This window comes from Sciurus vulgaris (genome assembly GCF_902686455.1).
Source record: "Sciurus vulgaris genome assembly, chromosome: 17".
NCBI lineage: Eukaryota > Metazoa > Chordata > Mammalia > Rodentia > Sciuridae > Sciurus > Sciurus vulgaris.
The window spans coordinates 53,072,445-53,083,747 of record NC_136478.1 but is presented as its reverse complement, the minus strand read 5'-3'; the positions used below and the strand labels follow the sequence as shown (position 1 = coordinate 53,083,747).

The window sequence follows — 11,303 nt, the reverse complement described above, 5'->3', positions numbered from 1 at the left end:
GCACCTGTGTTCCTTCTCCAGGAAGCCCTCCCTGATTGTGCTGACTGAATCAGATGTTTCCTCAGGGATTCCCATTATAGCCCTGAGGGCTCTGCCTCTGCCTCCCCAGCACAACCTGCTCACTCTGCCTGGTGCTTCTCCCATCGTGCCCTTCCTTGCTGCTGAATCTCTCTCCCCCTCTGGACTAGGGCTCTCTTGATCACTACTGAGTCCTTGTCACACAGCAAAGGGCTTTGGTGGTGCAAACTAGGTGCTGAAGGAATGTCTTGCGGTTGAATAAATGAGTTAAGGGTGCTAAGGACCGGGAAGAGTTGTGAACAAGGCAGACAGCTCCGGATTGACTTCATCCTTTAGATCTTACTTGGCGAGTCTCTTGTGAGAAGCTCTCCTTGGTCCTGAGGCTGGGGCACATGTCCTCTCCCCCTCTCGCCACCAGCACTCAAGGCTGTCTCTCTGAGGACAGCTCTTTCCTTCCCTCAGACACCCCCCTTAAGGATCTAGATCTATGGGGGGAAGGAAAAATAACAGAACGAGACAAACATCATTACCCTAGGTACATGTATGATTACACAAATGGTGCGACTCTACTTCCTGTACAACCAGAGAAACAACAGTTGTACCCCATTTGTGTACAATGAATCAGAATTTTTTAAAAAATCTAGATCTAGCGCTCCTGAGTCCTGGAAGTGCAAAGGCCCAGATCCCCAGGTCTTCCAAGTGTCTCCACCTCCAGGTGTGAGACTTCTGGATTCTTGGATCAATTCATCCCCCAGCCCCTTGCTGGGGCCAGCTTCACAGGTTTCTGACCAGTTTTGTGTTCTGTGATCATCATCTGGAAATTCTTAGTTTATCTTTGAATTCGTGTTTGGTAATGAAGTTTGGTGGGACCGTGGAGTTTGAAGGGAGGGATTGAAGTCTCAGGTCATGGGTGGCCCCCCACCATTGCCCCCCACCTCCCTGGCACAGGTTCTGTCTCCTTTTCCCTTCCTGAACTTGGCTGTCTGACCACTGCCACCCTCTACTCCTGGCAGGGGACTGGGTGCAGGCACGGCAAGATTGGGTTGGGTACTTGTGCCACATCTTGGGGTGGAGCATGGTGGTGGCCCCTGGTGAGGAGGGAAACCCCTGTGAGGGTCTGTGCTGGCCCCACCAGTATCCCTATGTCACATTTTCCTTTTGCTCTGGACCTCAAGAATTATGCAGCTGAGCTGGGTGTGGTGGTGCACACCTGTGATCCTGTCAACTAGGGACACAGAGGCAGGAGGATTGCAAGTTTGAGACCAGCCTGGCAACTTCAGACTCTGTCTCAAAATAAACTTAAAAAAAAAAAAAGGCTAGGGATGCAGCTCAGTGGTAGGGCACCCCTGGGTTCAATCCCCCTGCCAACAAAAGCAACTGCATGGCCCTGCCCACACCTTCCCTCATATATGTCCCATAAAGTGTGTCCCAGAGGGAGTGGATCTGAAACTCAGAGCCTGCCCCACCCCAGGGGTCACGAACCCCATCCTGGATATGGCCCCAGACTTTTCTGAGGCCCCTGTGTGACCTCCAGTGGCTAGGGCCACTTCCACGTCCACCTTGACCCCTCTATTTATCTACTTGAACCAGATTCTGAACCGTCTGCAGTGAAGTCTGTGGAGAGGAGCAGCCAGCGGGAGTGCATGGCGGTGGCGCATTCAAAACTCCCTCTGGTCTCTGGTCCTGGGCCAGGTGTGGGTCAGTGGCCCAGAATCTAGGCAGGCCTGAGCAAGAGGAGACTCCCCACCCTGGGTCTTACTCCCTCCCAAGACGCTAGTTCTTCTGGTTGGGCCAGTTGGGGTTCCTCCCTGAAACTCTCCCACGCTGCTGGGGCCTCCTGCTCCCAAGCACACAATAATAGTATTATCACTCTGCCCACCACTCACTGGGTCTTCCCTCATCCTTCAGGAGGTAGGGTTTCATACACATTCGGCAAAGGAAGGAGCTGAAGTTCAGAGAGGGAGACTGAATCGTTTGGGGTCACACGCAAGAAGGCAGGACGAAAATTTCAGTCTATCCAATTCTAGATTTGATACTTTGCTCAATGCCTCAATCCACCATAAAAGACAACTTTTCCTTTTTTTATATAAAGGATACCTTGGAGCTTCCAAGGGGTGAACCAGATGTGGGGCTGGAATTCTGAGTTAGGAACAGTGAGGCTGAATGACCTCACAAGAAGTCATTCACTTTCTCTCTCCAAGCTTCAGCAGGATGCCAAGTGACCCCACCTACATGACAGAGGTGCTTGTCATTGTCGGGAACCAGGGTATCCCACGAGGTCTGGAAAACACATACCTTCAAGGACATAGCCGCTATTTTTCTTGCTATCAGAAAGCAAGTCAACCAGATGGAGCCAAGTCTGCTGCGTGAACTTGAATCTCTCTGGTCTCGGTTTCTTCCTCTGTGAAATGGGCACTTCTCTCCATCCTTTAGTTAGGAATTCACAAAGAGGTTGCTTTAAAACAACAAGCTCCCTACCTGGCTCACAGTTGGAGCTCAAGAAGTGGGGGCTGTTGGTAACCAATACTAATAGTAATAATAACAACCTATTTAATGACAGCTAACTTTTTTTTGATACTGGGATGAACTGGAGGCACTTTACCACTGAGCTACATTCCCAGCCCTTTTTGTTTTTTTATTTTGAGACAGGGTCTCTCTATGTTCTTTCAAACTCGCAAAACTCTTGCCTTAGCTTCCCAAGTCTCTGGGATTTTAGGCGCATGCCACCACATTAGGCTATAGCAAATGCTTTTGTAGCACCTAGAACCAGGCCCTATTTGAAGCATTTACATATTTAACACTGATCCCCACAGCAGACATAAGGCAGATACTGTTAAGGTCTCCATTTCACAGATGAGGACGTGGAGGCACAGAGGCCAGCGATGATCAGCTTCATGGTTAGTAGCCAGCATGCCTAAATACCTAAGTGTCAGTCTTCAAGCCAGACTGCCTGAGTCCGAGTGTGCCTCGCTCACTTCCTAGCTGTGCGACCCCGGGCGAGGGTTTAGCTTCTCTCTGCCTCCATTCCCACTGTCTTTAACATTTCTCACAGAGCTGTTGCACTGTTGCATGGAGAGTGTGAATCAGCGTCCAGCACAGAGAAAAAACTGAGTAAAGTGTTTTGTCATTATTTCTGTTTATATAGGAAGTCTGAACATCAAGGCATTGAAACCACTTCCCAAGGTCACACAGCAAATCAGTGGCAGAACTGGGACTCAGACCCAAACCTGGTCAGCTCCAAAACTAAGGATCATTGCAAAATTTTATCTTAGGTTCAACCCTAACAAGCAGCAGCAGAGGCCTTTGAACACAACCCTGGATTCAAAGCCAAGTTCTCCTTTTTCAAACCTCCCCTTTCTAATCTGTTTCCTCATCTGTGAAATGGGGCTCAGTCCTCCCTTTACAGACAGGATTCATAGAACATACTCAGTATAGAGCAGGTGTTCAGTAAATGATCATTAAAAAGCCATCCTTACCTTAAAAGTGAGGATTAAATGTGACATTGCATGCCCCGTTTAGAAGAGTTTCCAGCACACAGTAAATGCTTGATTCTTGGTCATTGCTATTATTGTTTTTTGTTGTCATTGTTATTACTGTCATGATGTGGTTTGTGGCAAGAGCTCTCTCAAAATGCTCTTGGAAACCTCGCATTGTCTTTTTGCTCCCTTTTGATCCATCAGTGATCCCGACCAGTTCTTCCTCCTATTTTGGATCTTTTCAATTTTCACCTTTTCTTCTGCTACAAACTCAGGCCAGGTTGCCTGGTCTCTTGCCCCTGCCATGTTCTCCACCAGGAACACACCTTTGGTGGAACAAGTGAGGGAGAAGGCCCATCATGGGGACCTGGGAGGAGTACCAGTAACAGGATATTAGAAGAGACTCATTTTAAGATTTGGACTCATGGGTGGTGATTTTGAGGACGGTCCCAGAAAGTGGGGTTCGCTCTGGATTAGATACTGTCACCAAGTAGGGGTAATGCTATCATTGGGTATTTTTCTAAATCTTATTTATGAGGCAGGAGAGACAAAGCAAGGTTAAAGTCGTAGCTTATATTAATAGAATAATATAAACAGTCACTTGTCTCAGGCAGGATATGAGGATGCGTCATTTTGTGGGTTGCGTAATGATCTTATTTGTTTCTGTGTTCAGACATGGCTGTGGAGTGGTCTTGATTTTGTCTGCATCTTTCACTGTCACAACGTGACCTTGGCTGACGCTGGTGTTTGTGAGACTATTTTATGTGCAATCGAACCCTCCACCTCTCTGTGAGTGCCAGGCCAACTCCCAACTCTAGGGCTGCTTTTCTCCTTTTACCTGGGACACTGCCCAGCTCCGGCTCCCTCGCTTGTCCTCTGGTCTTCTCTTGCTCCTTCTAGACTCCTTTTCCTTTTATTTTCCTTTTTTTTTTTTTTTTTTTTAACATGGAGGCCACAGTGGCCCCTTTCCCTTGCTTTTATTGAAGAAAAAGGTCCTTCGGTGAAGTGCACAAGTATACGACCCAGTGATTCTGTACGAATTTGATATGCAGTTATGAGTCGTAAAAATTTACCCATGTTGCTGCACACACCATTTGCTGGATCTTTCCATTGCCGTATAGAGGCCCATTGGGTGAATGGACTACTGCTTATTTTCCATTCTTTTTTTTTTTTTTTTTGGTGGTGCTGGGATGGAACCCAGGCATGCCAGGCAAGCGCTCTACCACTCAACCACCTCTCCAGCCCTCCATTTATTTCTTGATAGATGTTTGCACTATCTCCTGTATTGATCATATTGAAAAGCAAATTTGATCATGTCCCCCAGTTGATTTAGACCCTCTCAAAAGTTCCCCACTTTACTCACAATTAGTCCAAATCTCTTCCTGGGACTTACCTTTGCCTGACTCTTCTGCCTCAGTTTCCACCCTTCTGTCCTGGGCCCTCTGAGCTCTGATCCTCAGCTTTCCTTTCTAAATGGAGAGTGCTGCTTGCCTCTGCTCAGCTTTCCCATGTGCTACTGTCATGATTTCCTGGCCACCTGTTCCACCTGGCTAAATCCATCATGTCTGAGGTCACCTCTCAGACTACCTCCTTGGAGAAAACCAGTCTCACCCCTAGACTCCATCCTTGCCGGTAGCTCCCCACACTCCTCCTCCACTGCCCTAGTCGCCACTGTGAATAACAGTACCAGATGATTTGATTAACATCCGTCTGCCCCAGCAGACTGGGAGCTCTGCGAGGCCTGGCGATGGTCCCCTTGTTCTCTAGCACCACCCGCACCAAAGTGGGGCACACCGTTAGTGCTGGTTAGATAGTTACTGAATGCTGATGCCGAGTAGCCCCTGCCTTCTTCTTTCCTCCGCACCCCCAAACACAGACTTTCTCCCAGGGACTGTCAGGAAACCTCGACTCCCGCTCTTTCCCTCCTTGGCATCTGCACAGGGCAGGGGCCACTCTCCCTGTGGGTGACGCACCTAGGGGCGGGCCCACCCGCCCCGCAGCGGACGCTGAGTTGGCCCGGTTGGGCAAGGCCAGGGTTGCCCCGGGGTAGGTTACTCATCCCGGGCTCAGGTAAGAGGGCCCGGGTTGGGAGGCGGCACACCCAGGGGGACGCCGAGAGAGCAGCACCGAGCCATGGACCCCGCCAGGAAAGCAGATGCCCGGGCAGTGATCTGGAGCCCAGGCTGGCTGCTCTTGCTGCCGCTACTGCTTCGCGAAGGTGAGTCTGCAGCTGAAGGATCTGAGGAGGTAGAGCGGGGGCTCCTGGGGAGGAGGGCCCCGCCCCCTACAGAGAGGGCACTGGGGAGGATCTCCCACCGCGAGCAGAGAGGCTTGTAGGGAAAGTTCTCGATCCTGGGTCAAGGTAGGCTGTGGAAAGGGTTCCCTTGTCCTGGGCAGAGGGTCTGTGGGCACAGTTGTCATTCTCAGCAAAGGGGGCCTGTGGGAAAGGTCCGGGCCCCGCTCAGACAGGACTGAGGGAAGGCATCCCTCAGTGAGCAGTCAGCAGTGGGAAAAGTTCTCCCACCTCGAGCAGAAAACCGCGGGAAGGTATCCCCCCTGTCCTGGGACGAGGGACTTCACGGCAGGAATTCCCTACTTGGACATACGGAGCTTGAAAGATGCGCCTACCCTAGGCCTATGGGGGTGAGAAGGAAAAGGGTCCAGTGTATCCGTAATCCCGGATTTGTGGGAAGGTTTCCTCTACTCCTGCCCTGGAAAAGTCTGTGCATGTGCAGTAGGATTCTCATCCCGGGGACAGAGCGTGGGAAGCACTATTTTTCCTTTGCGGGAGGAGGCGTTAGCAAGGCTCGCTCTCGGCCCCGCGCCCCTAGGAGCGCAGGCCCTGGAGTGCTACAGTTGCGTGCAGAAGGCCGACGACGGGTGCTCTGCGCAGAAGATGAAGACCGTGAAGTGCGCGCCGGGCGTGGATGTCTGCACAGAGGCCGTGGGGGCGGTGGAGACCAGTGAGTGCCACCGCGCGGTCCACGCGCCCCTGCTGGGTTCCCCAGCCCTGCCCCGCCTCCTTATAGATTTATCTGATTCAGGCCATAACCCTCTAACGCTGTCCCATTCCTCCCCTTCGGCACCGCCTCACCCCTCCTTCCGGGGGGCTGACAAGGGCCGGGAGCTGAGAGTTGAGAACTGGGTGGGACGGACTGGCGGAGTCCGGGACAGGGAATTATCCTATCCGCCCTTTCCTCTCCATCATTAAGACCTCCCTATTCATTTCAGTTCTTGCGGGAAATTTCCCCCACCCCAAACCAGACTCCACCACCCAATGGGGCTCTTGGTCATGAGGATCCCTCAAGAGGGCAATCCTCGGTTCCAGGCCGAGGATCCGCCCCTCTGCCCCACACCCTCTGTGGAAGCCCCTTGGTTCCCAGGCTTGGTTCTTTGCAGAATCCCTCTCTCCACCGTCACCCCAGGGGGCCCGCCCCTGTCTGATCCTACACATTTTTTGTCTCTGGGTTCCTTCTGATACTGCTTTCTGCGGCTGCGACTCTTTCACGGCTCCTAGCTTTACTTTTGGTCCCCCCTCCTCGATTCTGTCCCTCTTCTGCCATCCAGTGGGTCCTCTCCGACTCTGCTCTTGGAAGCTCAGCCCGCAGGACCCCGCCCCTCCCTCCTTCGGCTCGGGTGGGTCCCGCCCGCTGATCCCGGCTGGTCTACCTCGGGGTTCTTTTCGAGGCCCCGCCTCTCTGACCCCGCCCCTCCCTCTTTGCAGTCCACGGGCAGTTCTCGGTGGCAGTGCGGGGCTGCGGTTCCGGACTCCCGGGCAAGAATGACCGCGGACTGGACCTTCACGGGCTCCTGGCTTTCATCCAGCTGCAACAGTGCGCTCAGGACCGCTGCAACGCCAAGCTCAACCTCACCTCGCGAGGGCTCAACCCGGCGGGTCCGTGGGGGCGGGGCCGAAGGCCAGGGGCGGAGCCACAGCGGCCCCGGGAGCTGGGGGTTCGCCATCCCAGGGGGTGGCGGGGTTAGCCTTCCTGGCTGCGGTGGAGTCAAGCTTCTGGGGACAGCAGGCGGGGCTTCGTCACCGTAGGCATCGAGTGGTAGAAGCCGGGGGCTGAGCTAGGAGCCTGATGGCGGGGGTGTCGCCGGTGGATCGGGGTCCCGCCCTCTATGGAAACGCATTTTCTAGGGGCGGGACCCCGGGACTGAGCAGTGGTTCCCGGGCCCTCTCCATCCTTGGTTTTCGCCGGGTTTTCCTCGCAGGCAACGAGAGTGCCTATGAACCAAACGGCTACGAGTGCTACAGCTGCGTGGGGCTGAGCCACAAGAAGTGCCAGGGTACAGCGCCGCCCGTCGTGAGCTGCTACAATGCCAGCGACCGCGTCTACAAGGGCTGCTTCGACGGCAACGTCACCTTGACCGCAGGTGAGCGAGCCTGCTGTCGGTGACAGTTGCGAAGTCTTCCTGAGGCACCCTGGGCGGGAGGGGGGCCTTTGCCCAAAGGGTTTCCCCACCTTCCACGCTTTCTAGGGGTCCTGGAGCCTAAGTGTGTGTCTTGTCCCAGAGCATTTTATGGGAAATGCAGTCCCATCTCCAGGTAGCTTGAGGACAGGGATGTTTTTGTCCAAAAAAAATTTTTTTTTTATTTTGGGTGGGGGGGTACGTTTCCATAGAGGTCTTCCAAGTATAAAATATGAGGACATGCAATGGAAAATATATGTAAGACTCTAAGCTTCTGCCAGGTCCTAAAACTCAGGGATCCTCACCTGTCCAGAGTTTTAGGAGATATGTGGTTCCGTCTCAGGCCCCACCTCGGGGGACCATGGGAGATGAAATTCTTCAACTCCATCTTGCACCAGGTGTGCTATGGGAGATGTAGTTGCGATTGAGTCAATTTTGGCGGATATGGAGTGGTGAGTGGTGAAAGGGACATAACAGAAGTTCATTCTGATCTTTGGTCATAGGAAAGATAATGAATACCCCAGTCCCAGCCTTTATTTCATATATATATATATATATATATGAGAAATAAATATATATGAATATATATGAAATATATATAATATCCCCCCCCCCGCCCTCCCGTGCTAGGGATTGAACCCAGGGCCTTGCGCTTGACAGGCAAGCACTTGACAAGCTGAGCTATATTCCTGGTCTCTGAGCCTTTATTTCAAGGCAGACTTGTAGTTCAGGCTGTACACTCTTTCTCTCAAAGCACTCTGTAGGAATGTGGCCCATGTGTCAAAGACAGAGGGATGGTGTTTGGTTTAGCTGGGGGATGGGGGAACCAGCTTAGAGGTTTTTGGATTAACGGGTGCAGAGCCTTTTCTGTTCCATTTTGGGGGTTTCCGTTCTGGTCTTGCTCCAGAAGTCCTTGAGTTTTATTCTGACTGTGCCAACCTCTCTCCCTCCAACCACTAACTATCTGTGTCTCCCTCCTGCAGCTAATGTGACCGTGTCCTTGCCTGTACGAGGCTGTGTCCAGGATGAATCCTGCACCCGGGATGGGGTGACAGGCCCGGGGTTCACGCTCAGTGGCTCCTGCTGCCAGGGTTCCCGCTGTAACTCGGACCTCCGCAACAAGACCTACTTCGCTCCTCGAATCCCACCCCTTGTCCTGCTGCCCCCTCCAACTACTCTGGCTCCAACCACTCAGGTCCCAACCACCTCTGTCCCCACTCCCACCCCAGCCCCAACTGTCCCCTCCTCTTCCACCAAACCCACCCCAGCCCCAACCAGCCAGACTCCTCCCCAGGAAGTACAGCCCGAGGTCTCCCCGGAAGAGGAGTCAAGATTGACTGGAGGTGCCGCTGGCCACCAGGACCGCAGTAATTTGGGACAGTATCCCCCCAAAGGTGGGGTTCAGCACACCCCTAACAAAGGCACTGCAACTGTGGGGACTGGGCTGGCAGCTCTGCTGTTGGCTGTGACTGCTGAAGCCCTGGTATGAGCTTCTCTACCTGGAAACTTCCCTCTCACCTGACTTTCTCTGACCCGGGGACCAGCTCTCCCTTACTTCCATTTCCCACCGCTGGACTGGGCTGGCCCAGCCTGGGTTCTGTAGATGTCCCGAGTTCCTCCAGCTTCAGCTGCACGGGTTTGCAGCTTGGGGAAATAGTTACTGTTGTAACTATTTACTATGTAAGCTGCCCGGGTGTTCTGACTTTTCCAAGCAGCAACTGCATCCCCCTCATGATGCCTAGGACAGAGTGAGAGAAGTCTGCTGTCCCAGGGAGGTTGGTGCAGTGAATGATAAACTTCCCGTCCATTATCCCATGGCCCAGCTGCATTATGGTTTCCGGGGATCAGTGACTTCCACCCCTGAGCTCTGCCATAGGCTCCTGTGTCTCTGTGGGAATCCTGTCCTCAGTCTTCCATGCTAGATGGTGAGCTCCTCCTGGGCAGGGACCGTGCCTTCGCCTCTGTGTGGCCAGTTTTGGGCACAGAAAGGCTTCAAATAAAGATTTAATACTTTGTACAGTGCTCTAAAGGAGTCAGATCCTTCTTATTTATTTTTCACAACAACCTTGAAGTTCAGTGAGGGTGGGTATACCAAGACCTTCTGCAGGTGGAGAAGCTGATCTAGAGCCCCAGGTGGGGATCATGGTTGGAACTCCTTTTATCTCGTGGGGTCAAGCCAGCTTGTAGGTGATCCTACAGGTGAGGGGAAGATCGGTGGAAACCATTAAGCAGTATGGAGGGGTAGCTGGGCTTCCAGCAAGCTAGGAGCAGAAAAAGCTTCAGGTACTGAGTTGGTGCAACTTCCCCAGGACCCATGCTCCTTGCCATCCATCTGGTTTATGAAGAACCAAAAGTCATTCACCCACCTAGACCCATCTGGTCCAAAGGAGCCAAAGGTGCTGCTGTCCATTTTTGCTTCATGTTGGGTGGGGACTTGGGACCTGAGCCCAACTGCCATATCTCCTCTCAATAAGACGAAGCCTGACCCCAGAGGGGGAAAAATGGTCCTGCTAGGTGTTGGGACTGCTTGATGTGGGGGAGACCAGATGTGGGGAACAGGGAGATAATAGTAATATTACTAATATTACTATCAATCATAGACAAAACAATAGTAAATAATGATCATAGTAAAAGAATGAGAGCCTGAGTGGTCATTATTTGACACTTGTACTATAACGTATGTAGTGCATTGACAAATGGTAACATCAGTACTAATTACTGTAGGGGCTGAGGTTGTCACTCAGTGGTAGAGCGCTTGCCTGGCATGTGTGAGGCAGTGGGTTCCAAAATCAGTACCACAGAAAAATAAATAAATGAAATAAAGGTATTGTGTCCATCTACAACTAAAATTTTTTTAATTAAAAATTAGTTACTATAGTTATAGGAATTTAGCAATTAAAGAAAGTCTTGCCAGATACCAGGCTATCCTAGGGGTATTTATACCCATTATCTCACTTAATTTTCCACATAAATCCTCAGATGGAATGGGAGAAGCTGAGGCTCAGAATGGTGAAGTAATGAATCCACATCAAGTGATATATTTATTATGTACAGGTACTACTTTAAGTACTAAATTGGATCAATATATTTAATCTATATAACCACCCTATGAGGTAAGTATTAATCACCAGCACTTTACAAAATGAGGGAATCAGGTCCAGAGAGGTTGAGAAACCTGCCCCAGGTCACCCAGTTAATAAGCAGTGGTGTCTGGATTTGAACCCAGGCAGACTGGCATGCAGAGTATACAGCCGTAAGATTAACACCCCCCAGCCCTACCCCACCCCTGCACCCGCACCCGCCACAGCTTGATTAAACTTTATCTTTTACTCAACTTTAAGCAGACTTCTTCCTGCCTGTGGGCTCTTGATCTCCCTCTGAGTCCAAGTCTTA

General features: G+C 51.7%; 1 protein-coding gene across 1 annotated transcript; it reads left to right on the top strand.

Annotated features, from left to right (window-relative positions):
* Positions 1-5,545: 5,545 nt before the first annotated feature.
* Positions 5,546-9,932, top strand: LYPD3 (LY6/PLAUR domain containing 3). Its single transcript, XM_079117033.1, has 5 exons — positions 5,546-5,712; positions 6,326-6,457; positions 7,219-7,389; positions 7,713-7,874; positions 8,894-9,932. Exons 1-5 carry the CDS (start codon positions 5,628-5,630, stop codon positions 9,397-9,399), a joined length of 1,056 nt encoding a protein of 351 aa, XP_078973159.1. The 5' UTR covers positions 5,546-5,627; the 3' UTR covers positions 9,400-9,932.
* Positions 9,933-11,303: the final 1,371 nt, after the last annotated feature.